This window comes from Homarus americanus, unplaced genomic scaffold (genome assembly GCF_018991925.1).
Source record: "Homarus americanus isolate GMGI-L3 unplaced genomic scaffold, GMGI_Hamer_2.0 scaffold5589, whole genome shotgun sequence".
In the NCBI taxonomy this organism is placed as follows: Eukaryota; Metazoa; Arthropoda; class Malacostraca; order Decapoda; family Nephropidae; genus Homarus; species Homarus americanus.
The window spans coordinates 7721229-7749206 of NW_024736650.1; the positions used below are offsets into that span (position 1 = coordinate 7721229).

The 27978-nt window shown below is 41.1% G+C and overlaps 1 protein-coding gene across 1 annotated transcript; it reads right to left on the reverse strand.

Annotated features, from left to right (window-relative positions):
- On the reverse strand, positions 1–27978 carry LOC121872331 (NADPH oxidase 4-like). Its single transcript, XM_042375060.1, has 15 exons — positions 27858–27978; positions 24819–25053; positions 23741–23838; positions 23314–23341; positions 22062–22215; positions 20726–20808; positions 19624–20130; positions 19049–19167; positions 18549–18713; positions 18129–18191; positions 15524–16341; positions 12123–12242; positions 11661–11844; positions 6686–6786; positions 1–876 (listed from the first exon to the last, which is right to left on the reverse strand). Exons 1-15 carry the CDS (start codon positions 27951–27953, stop codon positions 756–758), a joined length of 2892 nt encoding a protein of 963 aa, XP_042230994.1. The 5' UTR covers positions 27954–27978; the 3' UTR covers positions 1–755.

Below are 27978 nucleotides of genomic sequence, written 5' to 3' on the forward strand. Positions count from 1 at the left end.
TTTATATTGTGACCTTTATTTATATGTACAATAAATAATTTACATATACTTTTGTAAGCCCTTTAGGGCAGATTACAGTAATGTTGTACAGCTCCTTTCAGAAGTTAGTTGGTTATACACCTGAGGTGAAGGACGCATTTCCTGTTGCACCACTTCATAGACGTCGGATCAGTCTGATTTGAACACAGACTCCTCAAAAGGATATGAATGTCAGCCAGCGTTAGTGCTGTTGGATGATGATGTAATATCCTTCTTACAAGAATAAAACATTGGTAATAGGAGTACCTATTTCAATATCAGAATATGTAGTGAGGAAATAGGCTTTGATTAAATTTAACAATGGTTGAACACTGTTCATAATTATAAACAGTGTTCAACTATTTTGTAAAGTATTTATTCAAAGCCTATTTCCCCCCATTGTATTTTGATATTGAAATAAATACTTCTATTACCAATGTTTTATTCTTGTAAGCAGGATATTCATCATCCATCAGCACTAACACTGGCAGATATTCATATCCTTTTGAGTCTTCATTGGAATCAGACTGTTCCATTATTAGTTCCATTTGGTGTGTTGGTGAGAGGGTTGGTGTAATGATCTGATGTCTATGAAGGGTGCAACAGGCAATGCATCCTTCACCACTGGTGTATAACCAACTTCTGAATGGAGCTGTACATTCATTTTCATTTTTTTATGGCAATCATTTCCTCAAGATCACACCTGGATACCTTAGTCACTTGATTTTTCACTATTCTCAAGAAAATGATTCCTGGTGATACTGAAATGGTGCTCCCCTGGAGATGGAAAATAGGCAATGCTTCTTCACTTGGCGACACATTCTTGCTGGTCCACATGCAAACACTCCAACCTTGTTCCTGTAGATGATAAACAAGTTTTGTTTAATATCCTCTCGCTCTCCCATACACATATTATACATAATTAAATGTTGATACCGGTAATAGGTTTTAGTATTAGGGGTTGCTGTGCTTGACTTTCTTAGTTATCTTTTAAATATTACATCCATATCTGCCATACTCATTACAGTACCATACTTGGATTCCCAGTTGAGGTGACAGGGGTCTGATAATATATGTGGATTCTGAATAATCATCTGTGAATGAGGCTGATTGAAGGCTAACTGTATACTTTCTTATACTATAATCACAAAAGTGATACCCTGGGTTAACATCTTAGCTAAGTAAGGAACACCGGAAAATACCTGTGGATGGGTGTGAAAATCTGGATAATGCATCCCAATAGTAGTATAGTCAACCCTCGCTTTACGCGGTCCCACATTACGCGTTTACGTGGTACCCTGCCGAAACCGGAATGCTCACATTCCGCGGTGAGTGTACCCCTTTACGCGGAGAGCGGCTGGCGAGCCGCGCCATTTTTGGATCCAAACCTCCAGCCATCTGCCATGTTGTGTAAGCGGCGCGAGCAGGGTGCGCACAAGGTCGCCCAGTCATCAAAACATTACAGAGTTCTTCACCCACCACAGCCGGCCCAAGTCAGTGATAGTGAGGATATGGACTTTGAGGGGTTTGACAAAGAGGCCCTGCAAGCCTCTGTGGTGGATAGTGATACTGGTGAGGTCCAATAATCTGCCCTCTGCCTCGGAACCAACGCCCCCATCCCCGTGTGCCCAGCCATCTTTTCTACTAATGTAAGTGTTAAAAAACCTAATATTATTTATATTTCTCTTAATTATTAATTGTGTGTGCATACCATCATAAAATTAAGAAGTTATTTTTACTACAACGTAGGTATTGTGTCTGAAAAAGTGGAGTTTGGGGGTCGGCCCGGTCTCTATTTCAATTAATCCCATGTTATGTTGTTCACTTTACGCGGGCCGCCGTGGGTTGAATTAACCGCGTAAAGTGAGGGTTCACTGTACAGTAAAAAAAAAGTACCAGAACGCCTGATTAAGGACACAAATCTTGGAAAAATTCATTTAAGAATTTGAAATAATATCTTGCTGGTCATTTATTGTTGAGTGATGCAGCATGAACCATGTGGTCCCACCAGCCCAGTGCACAAGTACTTGTTCTACCATGACATAAATAACACATTAGTGAGAACAATACCCAGGCAAGTACATGTGAGTAAGGACCCAAAGAGGAGAAAGCACCTTACTGTCGAGGATAAGCACTGTTCCAGAGATACTGCGGAAATCTGGAACTGAATTTACGGAGAGAATATCCACCAAAAGTGAAAGTGGGTCCCATACAACACCCACATAATCTTCTCTCCAGAGCACACATCACCATGCAACTGTGGGCTTGAGATGCTACAAATTGCCATTGATTCTTGTAATGAAACTAAAATTTGTGGGAAAATTATTCGTATTCTAATGTGACTTGGAAATAAAGGAAATCTAAAACTATAAAAAAGAAAAATGAAGAGCAGGAGTGAGTAGTAGAAGCATAGGAGGTGAACGTATGTTTGGATGTATCGTGCTCTCCCTAATATGATACATCACATCATACACAGTGTAGCAGGAACACATCTCTCAAATCAGCTGGCTGGCTGAACTTGTCCACTCTTGCCATCAAGGGCAGGAACCATTTTTTTGTACATGAAATACGTGCAATTACATTTTATGATGTACAGTCGGCCCTTAACATACACGGGTTTAGCATACACGGATTTGCAAATAAGCGGATTGCCCCGCAGTAGGAATATTCTGTTCATTGAAGTAATTGAAGTACATTCAACTCGCGCGCGGCACCGAACACGGGACACCGCCCACTCCCTCAACCTCACACACACACACACACGCATAGCTCTCCCTCACTCAGTCAGTCAGTCTCGCTGTAACCACGCTTGTGTTGACAGCATTGTAGTTGCAAAAACATTACATTTCCGTGAATGTATTATATCAAGCACAGTATGAATAGAATATCACTAATATAAGAGTATTTTAACCGAAAACTACTAAAAAAACGAATAACATATCTTGAACATCGGAAGGTCAGGTAAAGTCTTTTGTTTTCATGTAGTTTATCCTAATTTACATTGAAATGCATTACGTTTCAGCAAAACTACTATTTATTTCTGAGAATATGGAAATGTAATATTTTGCTGAAATGACGTACGTATTACAGTGGAAAGTGACGAAAGCAATGACTCGCTTTCTTTCGTTCAAAAGATGTTCCCGTAATCGCTTTTTGAATGGTTTTCAGTTAAAAAACTGTTGTATTACAATAATATTCTATCCTAATTCACTTGTGATGCAACAGTTTTTTTAACTGAAAACCATTCGAAAAGCGATTACGGTAACATCTTTTGAACGAAAGAAAGCGAAAGTCATTGTTTTCGTCACGATTTCATCCCACTTTCCACTGTAATACGTACATCATTTCAGCAAAAATATTACATTTCCGTGAATGTAGTATATCAAGCACAGTATGAATAAATATCATTGTAATATAACAGTATTTTAACCGAAAACTATTAAAAAAACGAGTAACATCTCTTGAACATCGGAAGGTTAGGTAAAGTCTTTTGTTTTCGTCATGTATTTTATCCTATTTTACATTGAAATACATCACGTTTCAGCAAAACTACTATTTATTTCTGAGAATATATTCATTCAGGCACAGTTTAGGTAAAATATACATGTGCTGTAACATTATTTTAATTGAAAACGATTCGAAAAACACGTACTCTCTAGCCCTGTTCAAGGAGAAGACTGGGAGGAGCTGTTTGGTGCTTAAGACGATGACAAGGAAAATGATTTTGATGGATTTTAATGAAAATATTCAGAAAGACCCTGGCACTGTCAAGGAAAGTGGCTGCTGAAGGCTTCCAGGACATGGCAGAGGATGAGATTAGGGAGCTAATTGAATAGCACGACACTGAGCTGACCGAGGAGGATCTACAGGAGTTAGTAGACTCAGGCAAGGAAGAGGAAGGGAAAGAGGATGAGGAAGAGGAAGAGCACCAAGAAATAATGTTGGAGAAGTTGGGGGAGATGACCAGGAATATTGAGGCACTGAAAAACCTGGCCTATAGTATGGACCCCTCCATGGTGCGTGCCCTGAAATTCATGCGAGGGATGGATGACGTTTTTGCTCCATACAAAAACATCATGGAAGAAATGAAAGAAAGAGACGACAACTCCCCATCACCATGTTCTTTGATCACCGAAGGAGAGATTTAACACCATCAATCACTGGCGGCAGTGAGGAAGCAGCTGAATCCACCGTCGCCCCCACTTCACCACCCGTTATGGAATTGAGTGACGATGAGCCCGATGACCCCCGTCCTGTCGCCGAGGATAGGTACTGTACAGTAAAGTGAAATTTTTATCTCTTTTTTTTAATAGCTTTTCTTGCCATGTTTATTGTTTGTAAAAATGCACAGTAAAGTTCAGTACTGTACATAGGAAGTGGAGGTGCAGTTATTCACAAAACATTTGTGTTCGTTGTCGGCAGTAGTGACGGGGAGGAGGGAGTGAGTTGGGAGGAGTGGTGACCTTGGACGCGGGAGCAGGGACGAGTGGAGATGCCAACCAGTACATTTCGGGTGTATTAATTGTTTTTATAGCCATTTTTGCATTTTAATATTAAATACTGTACATTACGTTTCAACAAAACTACCATTTATTTCTGAGAACATGGAAATGTTATATTTTTGCTGAAATGATGTACGTATTAATGAAAAGTGGGATAAAATTGTGACGAAAGCAATGACTCTTTCTTTCGTTCAAAAGATGTTGCTGTAATCGCTTTTCGAATGGTTTTCAGTTGTGGGATTATAAGGCTAACGATAGGATAGAATATTATTGTAATACAGTACGAGTACAACAGTTTTTTAACTGACAACCATTCAAAAAGCGATTACGGTAAAATCTTTTGAATAACGAAAGAAAGCGAAAGTCATTGTTTTCGTCATGATTTTATCCCACTTTCCACTGTAATATGTACGTCATTCCAGCAAAAATATTATATTTCCATATTTATTTCTGAGAATACATATATTCACTCAGTCACAGCTAAGGTAAAATATACTTGTGATGTAATATTTTAATGAAAATACGGTATCGTAGTTTCTTTTGTTTCAAATTTAATTAACAAAGATTGATGTTGCAAATGTAATGAACAAAAATTTATGTACAGTATCTATAAATACACTTTAATAAATGAATACAGTTATGCCCTTTACAGTCAATTGAACCCACAGGGTACTGTTAAGTGAAAACGTTAAGTGAACAACAGAACATATGGGATTAATTCCAATAGAGACTGGCCCGACCCCCAAACTCCACTTTTTGACAACACACAACTATGTTGTAGTAAAAATTTTATCTTAACTTTATGATGGTATGAACAAACAAGTATATAGAAGAGGTTAGGTTAGGAAAAATAAAGGTTAAGTTAGAAAAATAAAGGTTAGGTTAGGAAAACTAAAAGTTAGTTGAACACTTACGTTAGTAGAAGAGATGGGTCGGCATACGGGGATGGGGCGGGAGGAGGAGGAGAGGCAAGGCAGGCGGGTGGCGGGTGGGGCGGAATCTAAAAATAGCGTCTCAAGCCGGACACTCTGCGCGTATATGGGTAGATGAACCGCGTTAAGTGAAAGTTCGGTTCTGGCGAGGCACCGCGTATATGAGAAATCGCGTTAAGTGAAACCGCGTAAAGCGGGGTACAACTGTACTTTGTTTTACATCGTCCTGTGCTACCATACCATGGATTTGGCTACTTTGGGCTTGCTATGATGATGCAAGAGATCTGCTCTGGCAACTGTACCGACACACAGCTGGTAGTGCGTTGGTGCATCGTTTCCATTGTTTACTGGTAGTTACTGGCAAATATTTTTCAACCTAACGAAACTATTACCCTCTTAGAGGTCGACCCCCAATTTTTTGCCAAATAATTTGGTCTTAAAAACTCGAACTACACACAGGTATATATGGTAAATAAGGACATGGGGGGCCAGGGGTTTTTTTGGAGGCGGGGGGGGGGGCAGCACATATACGCGGATTTTTAACATCCATGGGTATCTCTGTTACGTAACCCCCGTGTATGTTAAGAGCCGACTGTACTGTACTATGAATTATTTTCATTGTTATAACATTTTTGGTGCATTATAAGTAAAATACAAACTAACAAAGGACTGCAATCTATTCCTTTTTATTTATAGTTTAATTTTTACCTATGACTACGAAGTTCCCAAGAACAAAGTGGATTTCATGAACATATCCACTTCATTGCCAGAGGTATGCTGTACACATCCACTTTATCTCACACTGCACAAGGGCATTCGTGCCACGTGCCCTTAAAAAATCTAATTTGCGACTGTAAAGTTTCTAGAATCTATAACCTTGGCTACATCTATTAACACTTTAAATAAAAAAACCCAACAATTTACTAAGGTTTATCTTAAGTATGATTATTTCACTACAACAAATTTATTGTGAGCTTAAATAAGCCAATCTGCATTAGCATAATGTGCTGGCTGTTGTTTGGAACAGCTGTGCTTCCCTTGTGATATGGACATCTGAAAAATGGATTCCATCTGAGCAACAACATCCCTGTGGCTTAATTAGTCTGGTACTTTTAAATTTTACTGTACTGTAGTTTATATCCAAGAGCATGTATAAGTGTAGTACAGTATGTGTTAACACTTCAAGTAACTGGAAGGTTTACAAGGAAATACTGTACAGTATAGATAACTTACCCTACATAGGCCTGCTGCCACTCTCGGAACAGATGCTTCCAAACTGGCCGACCTTGGGTGATCCGGGGTAGCAAGCCTGGGTGTTCCTCAGCAAACAGTTCCTAGATAATTAAAAGAAGAATGAATGAGGGATTGACCCGATAATCCTGATTTCTAAAAAACTTAAGATAGGCAACTTTGAATAAGTAAAAAGTCTATGAGGGAAAAACTAGGTTCTCTAACCCAAAACATGCTATTGTAATCTAAAAATTAATTAAATACAGGTGCTCCTCTACTTACGAACGAGTTACGTTCCTGAGGCTTGTTTGTAAGTCCAACTTTACTCTTGTAGATACCAAACATATTGTAAAAAATGAAAAGATTACGGATATTTAGTACAGCTATACCCTTTAATACAGCATTAAAACCTGGCTCACTCTTCTCCTCTTACGTAATGTTTGTTCTATCTGGAATTTTCTTCAAAATAATCCAGTCTCATCCACATTAAACACCTGTTCTGGCAGGTAACCCCCCCCCCCCCAATGATGATGTTTGTATCTGAAAGTTTGTAAGTTGAACATTTTTAAGTAGAGGAGCGCCTGTATGAAAATTTATTACATACCCCTCACTTTCACAATTGATTTCAAATAAAAAACACAGTACAGTGGTCCCTCGGTTAACAAGCACAATCCGTTCCAGCAGGTTGCTCGTTAACCGAAACCGTTGTTTCAATGGGTTTTTGGGTAATTGGTTCCAGCTCACCGAAAATTGCCTAAATTCAACAAAAAAAGGTAGAAATGTACACTTATTTTGAGGTGTGTATGTAGAAGGCTCCTGGATGATGATGATGATGATGTGAATTTGAAGTGGGAGGTGGAGGAGGAGAAGGGAGAAGAGAAGGAAGTGGAGGTGGAGGAGAAGCATTTTACTGCTTCTTGGAAGGTGAGTCACCTTCCATGAAAATGTCAGGAACCTCTGGACTGACAGATTCTCCACCATGAACATCCTCTCTCCTCCTTGAAGTGGAAGGCTGAGGGCTAGCATCATCCTCTCTCCTTCTTGAAGTGGAAGGCTGAGGGCTAGCATCTTGTTCCCTCTGCCTTTTACTGAAGAAAGTGTCAATTGTGGTCTGTGGGGCATCTCTCCTCATCATTAACTTATGTTTAAAGAAGGAGACCATTGTGTCCTCAACATGACGCAAAGTTAGTTCAGATTTTTCCACATCTGGGTGCCTTGAAGCCAGTTTCCTGAACTTCTCCCAGTAGTAATTAATATCTTTCAACTCTTTAGTTGACATATGGTCATCACTTTCCTTTTCCTCCTCACCATTGTCAGCCTCTAACATCTCATCCAGTTGCTTCAAGTCTTCAGGAGTAAGTTCCTCCTCATGAGACATCACAAGCTCTTCGACATCTTCCTCCTCCACTTCAAGGCCCAATGACTGACCAATGGACACAATCTCCTGGTCCAACTCTGTTTCTTCCTCAAATCCCTCAAAATCATGGACTACTGATGGCCACAGTGCTTTCCATAAAGAATTGAGGGATCTAGTGGAGACTTCTTGCCATGATGACACAATCAATTTTACAGCCTCCAGGATGTTGAATTGTGTCTTCCAGAACTGTGCCAGTGTTAGTTCAGAATCAGTGGAAGTTGCCTGATGACACCTCCTAAACATTTTCTTCATGTACAACTTCTTGAAGTTGCTGATCACATTCTGGTCCATTGGCTGTATGATTGATGTTGTGTTGGGAGGCAAAAACAACACTTTCACAAAGTCAAATTGATACTCCAAAGTTCTGGCAAGTTCAGGGTCATGCCCAGGGGCATTATCCATGAGGAGAAGAGCCTTTAAAGGGAGTTTATTGGTGGTTAGGTAGCTCTTCACAGAAGGGCAAAACACCTCAACAGCCCATTCATTAAAGAGCTGTCTTGTCACCCATGCCTTACAGTTGGGCTTCCAATAAACTCCAAGCTTTCCTCTTACCATTTTTTGTTGTTTGAACACCCTGGGGTTCTCAGAGCGGTAGACAAGCATAGGCTTCAGTCGGAAATCCCCTGAAGCATTGGCACCAAGCATTGGTTTATGCCCAGGTAAAGAGGTTTCTCTCTGGTGATGAATGTACTTTTGGGCATCTTTTTCCAAAACAGTACAGTTTCGTCCACATTGAACACCTGCTGTGGAAGATAATTTTCTTCTTCCATCAGTTCTTTAAACTCCACTAAAAACTTTGCTACCCCTTCCTTATCAGCACTAGCAGCCTCACCATGCCTAATAACACTGGAAATGTCACTTCTTTTCTTAAATTTTTCGAACCAGCCTTTGCTGGCCCTAAAATCTTCAAATTCTGTGCCTGAAGAACCAGGTTGATCTGTCTTTAAATGTTCGTATATCTCCCTGGCTCTTTCACAAATAAATTCAGTAGAAACTGAATCACCTTTCATCTGTTTTTCCCTAATCCAGATGAGAAGTAACCTCTCAGTTTCTGCAATTAGGGATCTAGTTTTAAACACTCTGGTAGATTTGTCTCTCACTTTCACTTCTTTAATTTTATAATTTCCTGCTTGGTTTGGATTGAAATAGATTTTCTTGATCTCTTAGGCCCCATGCTGGATTCAAACAATCTCAACACGTGATATTTTAAGTTTAAACTTGCTGTAAATAAAGAATATTTTCTTTAAAATAACACTGCACTGCGCTATATATTGTCAATATGTAAAATAAATTTCAAAATGACCAATAATTTGCTTGAAAACACAGAAAAAAGCATTTAGTTGAAGAGAGTCTCAAGCAAGATGTTACCTCCACTGAAAAGACAGAGACTAACACTTGTTTGGTGTGTTGACAGGCTGGATGGTGCGCATAAAACTAGTTTCATTACCTTCAACTATGTTCAATAGTTGTTAAAATTTAATATTAAACTTTTAAAATTACTGAATAGTATAAACTTCTTGATATTTACTAAAATAGTAAGGAATTTAAGTCCTAGAACCGATTACTGTATTGGCGGGCTAATACTACAGCTGGTTGACCGTTAAGTGCAAGCGAAAACATGTTCAGGTCGGCTCGTAAGAAACTCGTTAATCGAGGGATTTATAATGAGACAAACTCACATGAAGAAGATTACATATAGGTAGACTATTGATAGTAAGAGAATGTAAAAGAGAGGAAGACTTTGGTAGCGTGGCCGTGTTAGTTATTTGAACTGGACTTACACTTATCTGATCTTATACGTCAACACACATCTATTACGTCTTTAGGGCGACTCCTCAAACACCGCTTCGTTACAACTGTTTATTAATTACGACAATGACATGGACACATAAATAACACCTTCTATTGAAGTTACTAGGACATTATATTTACGTTACTAGGACATCATATTACGTTACTAGACACTCTGATTCTCGGACACGAACATGAAATGAATACACTTCCACGTAAGTAACTCATCCCATGGAAAGCTCTGACAAAAACTCACGTGACCTGGGGAAGGCCTATCAGGTGGTCCTGGGTTGTCTCTATGGGAGACTGCTTAGCTGGGCACCCGAGGGAAGTCTTGTGTGACTCTCCTCCCGTGAGCGGGACTGGGCTGTGGTGGACCTCCTCCTCCGATCCCAGTGTGTCTCTCTCTCTGACTCCCTCTCGCCGCTCCCCTGAAGGAGGGCTACGAGCGGGACTGGGGACATAGTAGCTGGCCCTTCCTGGTTACAAGACACTCTCTCTCGCTCTCCCTGCCCAGAGGGAGGACTCGGACGTCCCTATATTGGGAGGGCGAGCCGTCAATTGCCCACACATTTGCCCTGGCTAATGTAGGGTCAGGTCTGGACTTTTTCTGAGACTATAAGTTGTTGTATATTCTGGAGAAATCTTCAGATGAATGCCTGTCTGGTAACATCGTTGGTGGGGCCGTGTGATATGAGAGGCTCTGGTTGATTTGTGGCCCCTTGACTTGGGCTCGAGGGTTATATTTTACCTGATTAATGTGAGGGTAGGTCTGGGCCTTGTCTGGGATGTACAGTAGGTTCGCAGGTGGCTCCTTTGCTCACTGTGTGTCTTACATATTTGTTGGGGCCGTGTGACATGTGGAGGGGAGCCTGGTTGATTTATAACCCTTGGGCAGCCGCGAGGGTTACCCTTACACTTGACCCCCCTAAGGTCGGGTCAAGTCTGGACTGTTTCTGAGATGTAAGCTGTGGTCTGACAACCCATCACTACAGATTGCTCGTTAACCGAAGTTAAGAATCTTATGGAAGGTAACTCGTTAACCCAAATCTCGTTAACCGAGGCGCTCGTTAACCGAGGGATCACTGTACTGTAGTGGGTTTGTATTTAGAGAAGAAATACTAAAAATCAATTTAATTTAACTATCCTTAAAATGCTATACAGTCATCTTCATATTACAATATGCAGCAGACTGCTATCATAATTAGCAATATGTTCCATGTTTCCTGCCTGTTTAAATATATCCCAAGTTGAAGTCACACTAGTAATACAATGTGAACTATGCAAATGCTCCCTTCAGACTGATCACTGATGCTGCTTCCTCACCAATTAATATTAAAGTTCCTGTAAAGGTAGTACTGGCTTGTAAAAGGTTCTCATCATCATGACCATTACTACAAGGTGTTTCCAGCGTCACAGATGACATACTGATATTTGAAGTGGCATTAATGTGCATGGGCCACACCAGAGACTGACTGCCTCATCAAAATTCCTTGGGTTGGAATGCATCTAAGTTTCAACATGGGGTTTTGGATCAAAATTCCTTGGGCTAGAAGATATCTCATCTTTTAACATAGGATATTATTGGTAAATGGGTCTCACTGAACAAGAATCAACCTAATAAGAATTTTCTCAGGAACACATCTTGCTCATTCAGTGGGACCTGTCTGTACAAGACTACCTTAGAAATAGGTGACTATTTGAGAGAATAGAACTGTAATATATCATTCAATAGTGTGTACAGTAGATGGAGATAAAGGTTAGAAATACTTTTAAAAACTCTGAGGACGTGGGAGTGGTAACATGGAGGCGAAGTTCAAGGCGGTCCTCTGTGTGGGCATCCCAGCAGCGGAGGAGAAGACTAGAGAGTAAGGGAGCCAGGGCTAGCAAGAGTCGGGCGTCTCTCACAACCCAAATTACATGCACTCGCTCAGGCAACAGGGACTCACACCACCTGAAACATGGTGTACTGTTTAAACATTTAAAATCACATAACTATCTATTACCAACCCAGGGTATAAAATAAAACTGTGCAAGACTGAGTAACAATATATCTGTGGGAGTGTGAGTAACAATTCACAAAGCCATCCACAAGTCTGAGGAGAGGAAAAATGGGGAGTAATGATGATCTCCCATAAATCTGCTCACATGTTAATACTATAGGCAGTACAGTACTGCCACATGCACTGCACATAAAAACATCTAGGAGAGGTTTATTACAACTGTACTTACAAGATGTGAGAGAGGGTGGCAGCTAGAGGGGTAATGCCCACACCACCAGCAGCTCCCACCACCACAGGATACCGTAACATGTCTTCACTCGGGGAACTGAAGGGTCCATCTACACGCAGCCTGGTTCAACACAAACAAGAACCTAATAATTCTATTTACAGTTACATCTATAACTAAAAAATGAACAGTATAATTCTATTTACAGTTACATCTATAACTAAAAAATGAACAGTATATCTAAATATAATACAGTCAACCCTCACATTACGCGGTCCCACATTCCGCGGTGCCTTGCCAGAACCTAACATGCTCACATTCCGCGGTCGTGAACGCCATTACGCGGAGAGTGTCCGGCGCGACGCTATTTTTAGATTTGCCCCACGCGCCACCCACCCGCCCGCCTGCCTGCCTCTCCCTCCTCCTCCCTCCTCCTCCCTCCGCTTGGGCAAGCGGCGCGGTAAGGTTGCGCAGTGTGTGTCTTTGTTGCGTTATCACTGACGTCATATGACGTATCAGACCTGTGATTGGCCATGCATCCCTACCCCCCTCTGCTGCTAGCTGTAATTGGCTTAAAGTATTATGACGTGTCCACCCGGGGGAGGGAGGGAGGGAGGAGAGACGACGCTTGACCTAGCCGCGGCAGTTTCATCCCTCCAGGCCACTCCGTGTAAACGCGCATCCATTGTTCCGTAAAATGGCTTCCGCCGGACCACCACCCCCAGAGAAAAACCTTTCCTTACCTGGACCCAGCGGCACTAAACCAAAGAAGACACGACGTTCCTTAAGCTACGAGGTGAAGTATAGCATCATCCAAGAGTTGGAGAAAGGAACAAGGCAGGTTGATTTGGCGCGCCAGCATGGCGTGAACGAATCTACGATCTGGACGATAAAGAAGGATTCAGCCAAGATAAAGGAGCACATGAAGATCACAAAGTCTACAGGTGCTTCTATGATCAAGTATTTTCACAACCAGGTGCTTCTCAAGACAAAAAAATTACTTGTGAGGTACTTGGTGCGTCAGGCGCGACGGAACATGGCGGTCGACACGCGCTCTGTGAAGGACTACGCACGTGAACTGTACATGGCAGTGGCACGAAAGATGGGAACTTCAGAGCCCAAACCCTTTACTGCTTCCTCTGGGTGGTTACAGAGGTTTAAGATCCGGAACAAGATCACCAATATAAACATTGGTGGTGAAGAAGCGAGTGCTGATCGTGCTGCGGTTCGGGAATTTCCTCCGTTTTTACGTGAGATTATGGAAAAAACTACCTTCCAAGTCCTTCGTTGTGAAGAATGCCAGCAGGATTCGGGGCCGGAAAATGCAGAAGGAACGCATCACCGTCCTGTTTACCACCAATGCCTCCGGTACCTGTAAGCTCAAGTTATCGGTGATCCACACAGCCCGCAAGCCGCACGCCTACAAGAGCATGGACATGACCAAGCTAAATGTCCACTGGCTGACAGCACGTAAGGCATGGATGTTCTCTACACTGTCCCTCTCCTGGTTTGATGACTGTTTTGTTCCCGATGTAAAGAAATTCTGTGAGCGACAGAATGTCCCATTTAATATTTTGTTGCTGCTGGACAACGCACCAGGACACTCGCCCCTACTGTTAGATCGTCACCCCAACGTAAAAGTGGTCTTCCTTCCTCCCAACACTACGTCTTTAATCCAGCCCATGGACCAGGAGTTGATTTGCAATGTGAAAGCTGCATTCTCAACAAAAAAATTCCAGCTCCTGAACGACTACACCAACACCAGGGAAGAGTTGCGTAACCTGAGTGACACCACCACCGATAGCAAGAGCGACGAAGATGAGGAACAACAGTTAGAACAGCAAAAAATACTCTTCAAACAATTCTGGAGAGTATTTAACATCAAGAAAGCTGTGGACATCTTGGTGGAGTCATGGGATCAGCTGTCTATTGCTACAATTCGTCACGCATGGAGACATGTGTTGCATGGAATACCAGGTGAGAGGAGGAGTCAATCTGTGACTGGTGAGGTTCAGAATGTTGCAGTAGCAGTGGACCTTGCCAGAGAAGCTGCGCAGACTGTTACAGTTCCAGGCTTCTCCGAGACCACCAACGACGACATCCTGGAGGTGATCAGAAATCCTGAAGTGACTGCCGACGAGATGTTGGAAGAAGAACACGTCAGTGAAGAGGAGGAAGAAGGTGCGGCAGTCTCCGAAGAACACAATTTAAGTCAGAGTGATATTAAGGGTGCCATGGAGTGTGCAGAGAAGATGAAGTCCTTCCTTTCCCGCGACAATGACGATGACCGCTATGAAGTCTTCCATAACCGGCTGGTGCAGGCTATGGAGCCGTACATCAAGGTGTATCACGACAACATCAACGCCAGCCGTCAGCAAAGCATAACAGATTTCTTCACCCGCAACCCACCACAGCCAGCCCAAGCCAGTGATAGTGACAGTGAAGTTGACTTTGAGGGATTTGTCAGGGAAGCCCTGACAACTGTAAGTGACAGTGATGATGATTCACCTAGTAATGGTGATTCACCTGAGGGCCAGTAATCTGCCCTCTGCCTCGGAACCAGCCTCCATCCCCGTATGCCGACCCATCTCTTCTACTACCGTAAGTGTTCCACATAATTTTTAGTTTTCTAACCTTACCTTTATTTTTCCTATGTTAACCTTTATCTTTCCTAACCTAACCTCTTCTATATTACTTGTTTTTTCATACCATCATAAAGTTAAGATAAAATTTTTACTGCAACATAGTTATGTGTCGTCAAAAAGTGGAGTTTGGGGATCGGCCTGGACTCCATTTCAATTAATCCCATATGTTATGTTGTTCACTTTACGCGTTCCTCACTTTCCGCGGTACCCTCCGGGTTACATTAACCGCGTAATGTGAGACCCAACTGTATAAAAATTCTATTGTTATTTTTTCCACTGCCTTCTGTTGACTGACATTCTTGTCTTTCTCCATTGATATAGCTTTTTAAGATAGGTACTGACACTCATCATTGTTATAATCACTATTTTGTGGCTACTTGGTGTTGTGAAGGCACCAAGTGTGAGGTCATTCAAGACCAGACTTTACCAACACTGGTGCAGGTACAGATACATCCTGGAGCTAGTACACGCCCAGTAAATGGAAACAGTGTGTAACACAGATGTGACTGACTGCCTGTGGCTAATAGGCTGATCAGTGGCAAAGGGGATAAGTAAAGTAAAGTAAAGTACAGTAAAGTATATATATATATATATATATATATATATATATATAATATATATATATATATATATATATATATATATATATATATATATATATATATATATATATATATATATATATATATATATATATATATATATATATATATATATATATATATATATATATATAAATAAAAGACTGCCTTGTTTTACCTTACGTATGATGGTGTCGTCACTTGGATGATATGGTGTGTTTTGTCCGCAGCTGAACCTTGACATTCACTTTGAAATGACCCTTTTGTGCCCGAGTCAGAGTTTGTGTTTATAAATGAACTTGTGTGAGTGACAGGTTGTGAATTACTTAAGTGTGTGTTTAATGCATGATGTGTTGATGGTTCAGAATGTACATCTAAACTTAAACAATGAGGATGTGATTTTAAATATTTAGAATATCTATTATGCTGAAGATGGGAGTTTTTTGAGTATGGATGTAGCCTCCTTGACTGCACCATTAGTGAATGTTGACTAGTTCTCAGAAGAGGTAAATGTGAGTTAGAGGAACTTAAGTTCACTTTGTTATAGTCAGAGTGACCATTAGACTCTGAAGTTGATGTAGTTGATATAGATTTTCTTTCTAAATAATTATTTCTTTTAATGTTACAATCAATGGATGAAAATGAACAAGCTTTGAATTCCTCTACAGTAGGCATGCTTGAGTATGTGGGTGCACACTGAGAGGGATGAACAAACACTGGATTTGTACAGAGATGACGGTGGGGAGCGATGGAAGCACGTGAGGTGGAGTGGTAGTATGATAGTGGACTAGATTGTATAAGTGGACTAGATAGCGTTCCTTGACTAGAGTGTATTGTTGATTCAGGGCATAATGAGTCATTGACTGGCCAGTGAACAGCTTGTGACAGAGGACTCGACTCTCCGTCAGAGCGTAGGAGAGCTGCCACACGGCCACTCCAGTCCCCTCTAACCCGCATAAAGATAGTAAATGTATCAGGCGAGTGCTGGATTGGTGGCTGTGAAGGAAGAACATAGATGGTGTTATCAGTCATTTCAAAATTAAAACATCTTGCATGAAGTTAAAGTTCGTATAAATAGAGTAATCCCATACAATCATAATTTTATCTTCTAAACTCATGAGTGTCATATTAAAATCGGGTGACTTTGATCCAGGAGATTGTGAATCTAAAATTTAGCCACGGTTTAACATTTACACGTCCCATGTCACACTCAAGTCACTTGTCATCATTACACTCTCAATCAGATGTCCTCAAACAATTTTGTATTACTCTTGAAGCTGTGCCTCACTAAAGAACATTTCTCATGCAGAAACACTTACTGGGTAAAGGTCAATCACAATTACCCTGTAATTGTAATACTGCACAAAGGAGAGATGTGTGCATGATCTCCAACTCAAGACTGATCATCAGCTGACCATGACCACCCTGCACAAGCTAGCTAGTATTGTACATCCATCTACACCCACTATTAACACTCGTTGATGTTAAAACAATAAGCACTTAATAGCTGTAGGAATGCATAAAAGAATTACCATCTACGAGTACATATACTGTACATGTTGTGATAATGATTGATTTATTATTGAGAAGCCAATCATCAGCTGTTGTTCCTTCACCACGCTCATGTTGTTTAATAACGTTTAATTTCACCTCTAAAATAACACTCCTCCACTGTTTCATGATAAAAGGTGTTTGGTGAAGCACTGGGACATAATTTTGTACTCATTATGCATTACAGTATTGGGGGAGGAGGGGGGGGGGGTTAAAGAAATAATTACTTACATATGTCCAATGAACTATTTACTTAAATGAACACAAGTAAATTGTCCCTTTTTTACCATTTTGTTCTTTCTCCACCTCTCTCTTCAACATGTTTACTTTTATCCTCTTCACCAAGAATCTGGAGGGGGAAAAAAAAGTACTGGTGTGTATCTCTGACAGTGCCATCACAATGGTTCCCAAAACTGTGTGGCAGCATTTTGTGTAAAGCAGGACACTCACCTGAGAGTATCAGTCATTAGTAAGCAGGCACTTCATGCTGAGTGGGGGTCACAAAACTGCTGTTGACACTGTGTGTAGCCAAGTCACCTACGGGATGCGAGTCAGTTGGGTTAGTGAGCTAAGGTCAAGTGTACAGACAGAGTATACATGTTACAAGATGATTAGGAAACCAAAATTTTAAAAAATTAGCTGCTAAATTTAACAATGTATACAAAGGTAAAATTTACTTTGAATAAAAAACAAAAATCTATCTTCAGTAAAATGAAACTGATAGAGTAAATATATATAAATCAGAAGCAATGCATTATTATTCCCACAAAACTACCTTGGGAACATACTTCTGTAACAGGACACTAATTCAAGATTCTTAAGTTTTCTTATTGCTTTTATTTTCCTTTAGAAATATGACTCATTCTTCACCTGGTTTCACATACAGCACAACAAACAGATAATGTACCAGTAGATACCCTAATTATTTGTTGCCACTACTGTGGACAATAACCCAAATGAAGACAGACGATGGTAAAAAAAGCATCATTCAAAATTGAAATTTTTCAACTTCAAGTCTAACTGATACATTCACCTGACCCAAATCTTTGACATTTAATGAATCTTCAAGATATTTCCTTACTTGTTGCTATATGAACAATAGCCTTTCACAAACGTAATCTCACCCCACACTCCTAAGTTATGTCTATATATTTTTGGTTGAAGCATTAGTAGTGTGTAAGCAGTTATTGAAGCAAGGCAAAGAGCATCAACTGAGAAAGGAAGATACTCACGGAGGTCACAGTGAATGGATGCCACTCAAACCTTGACACTGTCGGGCACTGCACCAGTACATACTGACGACAGACAATGGAACATGTTAGGACATCTACACTTTCTAAAACTACACATAGAAATTAATCACAAAGGATTCTGCACCGAAATGCCACAAGAGGAAAATTAAGACTTACAAAGAGTACATGATTATCTGCATATTCTTCCTCTTTGAGTGTGAATAAGGTACAGTATAATAAAGAATTAAAAGAATACTACTTGGCTTACACAGTTACTCTATGAAATACCAAACTTCACACTGAGAAAGAAAAGAAATTAAAAGCAAAATGAATGAAGAAATTTTAGGTGATGAAAGACACACACCAAAACAAGCCTATTAATCAGCTATGATATAAGAGATGTTGGCTTGGTCAACTCACCTGGCCAGGAGTGCAGGAGAAGCCACACTGTCTGAGGGTGAGCTGCACCACATCACAGGGGTGGTACGTCACGCCCACCACCTCCACGCTCTCACGCCGCCGCCAACACCTCACAGCCCAGTCTGCTCCCCACACTGTCAGTGCTACCATAACCCACACCCAAGTCTGGTCAAAACAAGAACGAAACATTGAAAAATAAAACTTAAAAACCATATATTGTCACATAATGAAAGTTCTTAAGATTAAAACTGATACTTCTCTCAAGGGAAATTGAACTGGGAATAGATCTTATTCATTTATTTCCTTTATCTTACTACAGTACCTAGTTAAGTGGAAAAGGCAAAGTTTCCCATTCTCAAGATGGATTATTTTATATTCCCTGGTGTCTGACATTGTACACAACAGAACTATACTAGATATATGGTAAGTATTGATCTATAATCTTTCTTATCATCATTCAGTATACAGCTCTAACGTACAAAAATGTCATTCCTGATTACCTGAGAGGTGATAGAGCCAAATACTGGTGCTTTTAGACAATTCCTTCGCTTTTTCCAGCCAAGTGATCTCTTTACTCCCTCATGACCTGCTTCACTACCATCTACTGCCTCTGAGACCTCTGCAAGTGCCAATATGTGCTCATAAAAGTACAGTACAGTATATCAACATAAAATAGCCACCATCAATTTTTTTTATTATGTTCCTCTGATACAAAATTAACAAGTTATGCAGTACTGTAATATCATATATAAAGTGCTGTAAGGTCTAAATGATGTAAACCACAAAGTACCAGCAATAAACATTAATATCACTTAACCCCTTGTGTACAGGTTCATCTCCGAGCTGAATAAAATCATCTGGCGCTGGTCAAATAATACCGTACGTATATTAAAGGTGGCATCCCCTTAGTGAAGGGGTTAAATGGTATAAAATATGAACATGTTCCAATTTGAAGACCATCAACTACTACCTGTTATTATGATGTTGCAAAATGGTAAAAAAAAAAGTCTTTCCTATTATTTTATTAAGGAATAAAACAAATTCAATCTGTCTCCTGGTGATAGTGTCCACATACCTTTGTTCATTGAGTAATGACGATTAACTTTAGGTCCTGAGAGGCTAAAACTGGAATCAGATTCACGAGGAACATAATTTTCATGATGTTCTAGGAAGCCATAGTCTGAATCTGATTGAGTGAAGCCATAGTCTGAGTCAGGTTCAGGGAAGCCATATTCTGAATCTGATTCGGGGAAGCCATTGTCCGAGTCAGGTTCAGGAAAGCCATAGTCCGAGTCAGGTTCAGAAAAGCCATAATCTGAATCAGGTTCGGGAAAGCCATAGTCCGAGTCAGGTTCAGGAAAGCCATAATCTGAATCATGTTCAGGAAAGCCATAATCTGAATCAGGTTCAGGAAAGCCATAATCAGAATCAGGTTCAGGAAAGCCATAATCTGAATCAGGTTCAAGGTAGGTAGTCTCTGAGTGGACAGCTGTTTTCTGACTGTTGTGCTCCAAGTGCTCAGGGATGGTCAACTTGCTGTCCGGGGATACTTGACCCCTCACTGAGCCCACCCCGGGAGACCCTGGAGACAACAATAAAATTTGGCAACATAAAAAAATAAATAAACAATAATAAAAGAAACATTCAACATACATCACAACATAAAAAAAAAAAAAAAGAGAGATCTAATGAGTGGTAGAACTAACATTGAAATGTGTCTTCTATATTCAATTAGCTCATTAATGTTTGTAGTAAATTAGTTTCATGATTATAATATGTACAGATTTAGGTACAGTATATCAATTATGAGAGGTAATGTGGATGTGAATTTCTACTAGGTACAGTATATCACCAAGAGAGAAGTGTGGCGATTAAAACAAGCAAGAGATAAATATAACATTTCTCCATCACCTGTACTCAACACTTAACCTCAACATTACTGTAAGAACTCTAAGCATCCACCATCATGTACTCTATGTCCAGCACCAATTTATCCACAGCGTAGCACCAATTAAAACAAAATTATCCAAGCATGGTTAATGGCTGGATGATGATGATGATGATGATGATGATGATGATGATGATGATGATTAAAAGTCAGTCGCCGAATTGGTAGTAGTCACGATGGATGTCCGTGGATGAGATCAAAGTAGGTAAGCCAATCGTGTTATAGATACCTTCCTGGTTAGTGTGTGAGTCTGCATACACCTGACACCCCGGGATGTGACCGTGGAGATTCTTCTGCTCCTTCAGAACACCACTGTGGGGAAGGGTCATAACAGCCGCCCAGATTAACAACATGTTATTCATCCCTACCTTTCTCCTTTATCATTATTACATTAAGCTCGATATCATTCACAAATATGTACACCAATCACTCAACATCACTTAATATCAATAACTTAACAAAAACAGTTTAAGTTAAGGGCTGTAATGAGGAGTTGGTTCCTCATTTATTCTTTATACGACAACTTGGTAATAACTTAATGCGTACCAGTAATGTGTGACAATTGATAGTACAGTATTGTATCTAAGTTTTTCGTGTAGTTATGACATAAACCAAAATACATCTGACTGTACACTTTAAGACAATACCCAATAGATATAAGATATACACCCTGTAATTATTTGACAAAGGTTAATAATAGCTATAATACAGTACTGTATCTAACTGCTTATCAATGGAGGTCCACCAGAATTACAATCTTTGCATACCCTTGAAAAGCATTAGAAATCACATTCCTATTGTTATAGTGAAACAGCTATTTAATGGACTAAAGAAGAGGAAAGTCCATTATATCGAGGGTCTGTTAGATGTGAAACACCCCACCTAATGGATTATATGGAAAAAGAAGTCCATTATATAGAGGTTTTACTGTAATCCAAGAGGATTACAGTTAATTGTCATAAGCTGAATGGCATCATAAACTAAGTAAGGAAGTGACCAGAATCTAAAAAAATCTAACATAACCGTGTATACAAGTTAGTTCATATATAATAACTGTACCAAGGGATAAATTATTACAACACAGTTTACACAAGACAATGGTGTATCCTAACACTGTACAAAAGTGACAGGACAGACAGCACAAAAAACACTCCATGGACTCAGGGTTGTGACATCATCAACCATCAAGGAAGAAATCCGAGTGTTAGTGTAAGATATAAGAGGTTGGGCATAATAATTATACCTATGTTTGTGTTTTTTTGACATTTTTCATACATAATTTAGGAGAAGGGATTATAAAAATTTACTCTGACATCGTTAAATTTGACCTGTAACCCCTAGATCAAATGTACTATCTCTGTCATTTTTTTTCCACCATCTTCTATCACTGTACTAAGCCTTCAGTATGTAAGGATTGTACCCCAGGATCAAATAAATGACACTGCATGAGAGGAGAGCAGTGTATGTATTCTATCCACTTGACCGCTGGACCTCAATAATTATAATCTACTGTAAAATACTAAAGTAATGATACAGTATTTCAACAACAAACCAAAAGTACGTACGTGATTGGATGAATAATGAGGAGTAGGAGGAAGAGCAGACCAAGGTGGTGCGTGTAAAAGAAGATGTCGTAGTTCCTCCGTCTGGCCCAGCGAGTAGATGTGACCACTAACACAGCCAGCACCACTATCATCAACACCCCTGTTACACCTGGAACTGTAACCAGAGACACTTATTTACCATGTACGGTCATTTACAGGGAGGTAGTAATGTCCTCAGTGAAACAATATTGCTCCCTAACACACTTTAAAATCATCATCAAAATGGAGAACTCTAAAATTGGTTTTACTGACTTGGAAATTACAATATTTGAATTGAATTTTAAGCAAGTGAACAATGTGTAAAGGATCACCGGAAGAATGTCCACCCCAGCTTATTTCACCTTAAGATTAACCACCCTAACTCTAACCTAACCTAACCTAACCTTATCTAAACACCTTACCTCAACCCCCCCAAATAGTGTTAGGGTGGTTAATGTTTAAGTGAAATAAGCTAAGGTGGACATTCTTCAGATGATACACAATAAATGGGTAATTGTGCAGATTACAGAAACCAAAGAATTCCGGAAATTCACTTCACTCAATCGATAGAACTATTTTTTCTATTATATATTTCTTATACAGGTATACACTTCTGTCGCAAATTTGCAATAATAAAGTTGTTGAATCTTTAAAAAGAATAATATCAGAGCAGCTGTCCCTGACTTAGACTCAGACCCTGACTCGGAGTAAGGTAAGAAATACTGTAATGGCTATTTATATTATTATGGAGGCTGACCACACAACTCTGGGTTACCTAGCATATGGCCCAAGCCGGGGGTCCGTTTAGGTGGTTAGGTAAGGTCTTGCTTGGTTGGATTGTATAATCCACAAATTATTCGCTTTTTTGCTCTCCACCACCCAAAACCCAGAATTCCCACGCTCTTCCCCAGTACTGTTATGGAGGGGGGGGGGGGCTAAATCACAAACGAGTGATTTCCGACAAAAACGAAGGTAAGACTTTAACTAATCACATCAAAATCCATCGGAAAACCATTTTTTTTTTAAATTCCATGGTTTCTGTAATATGCACATTTACCAATAAATGTCCTGAGGTCCAGTATTAGACGAAGCTACAAGTCTGACAAGTTCCAAATTACTATATAACAGGACTCACGATCGTGGACTAATTTGTTTGCAAGAAGTGAAAGAAACAAGGGAATAAGAATGTGCCACCCCCCCCCCCCCTTGTGGACAGCTGTGGTGGATGACATACCTGTTGTCACGAAGATCCACAATGGACTCTGTAAATAACATAATACAGGTAAGTTCTGAGCGATGGCAAGTTATTAAGAGTTAGACAGGTAATAATACTAATGGACAGAATAATAACATCCCTATGTATCTTATTTACTATTTAAATATATATAAACGACAAGGAATTAAATGATTAATATTCGGTATCATAAATATCATACAAAAAATAAAATACTGCATATATATAAAATTATTCAGGATAACTTCTTTCCGAGACTACAATGTAAACATAAAATATACTAAAAATAACCTGAAGAGAAAGAAACACCTCGTACATAATTATGAGCTGATTGGTGAAATTAAAAAGGAGTGAGAGAAATAGAGAAGAATTAATGGGAAAAATTGATAGAAAAGGTAACAATAAAAAGAAGTTACTGTAGATTTACCTCGCCTCTGTAAGTGGCTACGTTTAGGTCAGGGTAGAGGCTGCTGTAGTGGCGTGAGAAGTTAACGGCGTTGGAGATATGGGCACCCGTGTGTACCACTGTAAACATAAAGAGGTGTTTTAATGTAAGAAAACACACACACACACATTCCTTCTTCCTTTCTGACAGCGATTCATCTATCCACTCCCTCACCACGTCTCCCAAGGCTCGTGAGAGACAGTATGCAAAGTGACCTCAATGCAGCAGTTGTAGCTAACCACAAGGCTGGCCATATACTGGGTCAGCAGCGGCGGCGGGGAGTAAAGGGAGAGGAGGGGGAAGGGAGAGGAGGGAAGTTAGAGAGGGGGAAGGGAGTGTAACTATAACAAGCCGCCAGACTGATAAGGCATCTTAACAGCTCCACCAGTCTAACACCACCGCTTGCAGAGGAAACACACACACACACGACCGTCACGATATTGGATTCCTCGTGTTATCATTCGCCGTAGCTTGGGATGACAACATGCGTATAACTGTTAATTTTCGATATTTTTGGCTCCAAACTTTATTATTTATGAAGCCTGGTAGAAGCAGCCAAGGTCTATTATTTATGAAGCCTGGTAGTAGAAGCGAAGGTCTTATTTATGAAGCTTCGTAGAAGCCAAGGTCTATTATTTATGAGCCTGGTAGCCAAGGTCTATTATTTATGAAGCCTGGTAGTAGAAGCCAAGGTCTATTATTTAAGAAGCCTGGTAGAAGCCAAGGTCTATTATTTATGAAGCCTTTGTATAGAAGCGTTTCTGCATTTCCACTGTGAGGAAAGTATCGTATTAGTGCTTTGGGAAGGAGGAGGGGAGAAAAGGAGGAGAGGGGAAGAGGAGGAGGAGGGGGAAGAGGAGGAGGAGGGGAGAAGAGGAGGAGGGGGATAGGTAGAGTGGAGGGAAGAGAAAGGGAGGGGAAGAGGAAGAGAGGAGAGAGAAAGTAGAAGGAAGCTTAGTGAGTGTGTGGGAGAAGCATTCACTCAATCACTCCTACTCACTTACTCTCACTCAATCACTCACTCTAAATCACTCTTCTTTACTCACTCACTCACTCTCACCTGTACTGATCACCAACGTCGCAGCAACCAACAGATGAGTGCTCTTGGCAGCGTGAGTGGCGGGGGCGGCAAGGGCGGCTGGGAGGGCGGGCGGGCGGCGGTGAGGGTTGCGGTGGGTGACGGTGGCCAGGGCGGAGGTGAGGGCGGTGGTGAGGGCACGGCACATGGGCATCACCAGCATACAACAAGAGAGATTCAACACCGCAGCTGACCCCCTCGATACACACAGTCCCACCTACAAGAGGAAATGACGAGTTTTGTAGTTGTGACGAGCTTTGAATAGTTTCATGACGTGTGACGAGTTTTGTAGTTATTGAGACGTGTTTTGTAGAGTTTTGTGACGTGTGACGAGTTTTGTAGTTATTGAGACGAGTTTTGTAGAGTTTTGTGACGTGTGACGAGTTTTGTAGTTATTGAGACAAGTTTTGTGACGTGTGACGAGTTTTGTAGTTATTGAGACGAGTTTTGTGACGTGTGACGATTTTTGTATCATAACATATACATCTGTAACGCCAGGTATAAATAACCTTACCTTTTAACTAACGCTGTAACACCTTATCCAGGAGGTAGATATGTTAGGTTTCGTCACGCCTAAAGGCTCCACCGTAAAGGGAGGGGAAGAGGAAGAGGAGTAGGGGGAAGAGAGGAGAGAGAAAGTAGAAGGAAGCTTAGTGAGTGTGTGGGAGAAGCATTCACTATTCTAGAACGGGGTGGTAATATCGACAATATTTACCTAGATTTTGCCAAGGCTTTCGACAGTGTACCCCACGAAAGGCTGAAAATCAAACTGGAAGGGTACGGAATTCGGGGAAATGTCCTAGCGTGGATAGAAGACTTTCTACATGACCGCAAGAAATGTGTGGTGATTAATGGCACGAAATCGTCATCTGTACCTGTAACAAGTGGGGTACCGCAGGGTAGTGTATTGGGCCCGCTGTTGTTTGTTTGTTTCATAAATGATATGCCTGACGTTGTACACTCCTCCATACAAATGTTTGCCGATGACGCCAAGTTATTTCGGGAAATTAAGAACCAAGCGGACTGTGAAGAGCTGCAGAAGGACCTCTGTGGGCTCCAGGAATGGTCGAAGGAATGGCTGCTGAGATTCAATGTCACGAAGTGTAAGAGGATGCACCTGGGGCGTACCAACGGTAAGGAGGCGTACCATATGTCCCAACGGGATGAAGAAAATGTACTAGTTGAGACTGTGTGTGAGAAGGACCTAGGTGTGTATGTTGACAATGAGCTGAAGTTCTCGGGCCATTGTGAGAAGAAGGTAAATCAGGCAAATAAATTATTGGGTCTTATAAGAAGGTCGTTCAGATATCTAGACGGTCCGTCCCTCGTGACGATCTTCAGGAGTGAAGTGCTTCCCCATCTGGAGTACTGTCACCCCATCTGGTCCCCGAGATATGCTAGGGACTGTCAGTTGGTTGAAAATGTTCAAAGGAGGGCCACCAAACTGGTGCCTGCACTTCGGCATCTCAGCTACCCTGAGAGATTGGAGCGCCTGAACTTGCCTAGCTTATACTACAGACGGGTAAGGGGGGACCTAGTTGAGGTTTATAAGCATCTCAGGGGGCACTACTCAGTTGAGTGTCCTTACTTGGAGCTGGCGGACGCTCGCCCCACAAGAGGTCACAGCTCAAGATTGAAGAAGCCGCAAGTCCAGAAAACCGTGAGGGCAAACTTTGTCGGAGTGAGGGTTGTAAACTCTTGGAACAATCTACCAGAGAGTGTTGTGACGGCACCGAGTGTGAGCTCTTTCAAGAGAAGACTTGACCAACACTGGAGCGGGTTCAGGTACATTCAGGAGCCGGTGCATGCCCAGTATTTGCCAACAGTGCGTGAGACGTGACCGATCGCCCGGGCGGCTAGCGAGCCGACCTTTTGGTGAAGAATATAAAGGAAAAGAGACGTGACCGATCGCCCAAGCGGCTAACAAGCCGATCAGTGGCGAAGAGGATAAAAGTAAAAAAGTAAAAGTAACACTAGTAACAGGAGGTTGTGTAACGCATTGTACACGTGGATCTTGACTCATAGATTAATAACATGACTGGTGGTGTGACAGGACAATTAATTGGTCGACTGGTGGTGTGACAAGACAATTAACTGGTCGACTGATGGTGTGATAAGACAATTAATTGGTCGACCGGTGGTATGACAAGACACTTAATTGGTCGACTGTTGGTGTGACAAGACAATTAATTGGTCGACCGGTGGTGTGACAAGACAATTAATTGGTCGACTGGTGGTGTGACAAGACAATTAATTGGTCGACTGGTGGTGTGACAAGACAATTAATTGGTCGACTGGTGGTGTGACAAGACAATTAATTGGTCGACTGGTGGTGTGACAAGACACTTAATTGGTCGACTGTTGGTGTGACAAGACAATTAATTGGTCTACCGGTGGTGTGACAAGACAATTAATTGGTCGACTGGTGGTGTGATAAGACAATTAATTGGTCGACTGTTGGTGTGACAAGACAATTAATTGGTCTACCGGTGGTGTGACAAGACAATTAATTGGTCGACTGGTGGTGTGATAAGACAATTAATTGGTCGACTGGTGGTGTGACAAGACACTTAATTGGTCGACTGGTGGTGTGACAAGACACTAATTGTCGACTGTTGGTGATAAGACAATTAATTGGTCGACTGTTGGTGTGACAAGACATTAATTGGTCTACCGGTATTGGTGACAAGACAATTAATTGGTCGACTGGTGGTGTGATAAGACAATTAATTGGTCGACTGGTGGTGTGACAAGACACTTAATTGGTCGACTGGTGGTGTGACAAGACAAATCTGACAGACTCTACTGTACCTTAACTCGACACGTGTAGGTGATAGTGGGTGTAGGTGCATAGGAGAGGGTGTAGGAGAGGGTGTAGGAGAGCGTGTGGGTGTAGCAAGGTGGTAATAGTTGAGTCTTGGGGATAATGGGTGTAAATGATGGTGTATAAGAGAGGGTGTAGGACTGTAGGTGATAGTGGGTGTAGGTTACAGCAGGTGTAGGCGAGCATAGTACACTCACCCCCAACATCCTGCGGGTGTAGAAGTACTGGGGCTCCCTCTTGTACTTCATGTAATCACCGTAGAACACGCCACTACACGCCGCCGTCCACGCCATCTGCAACACAACAACGTCATTAACA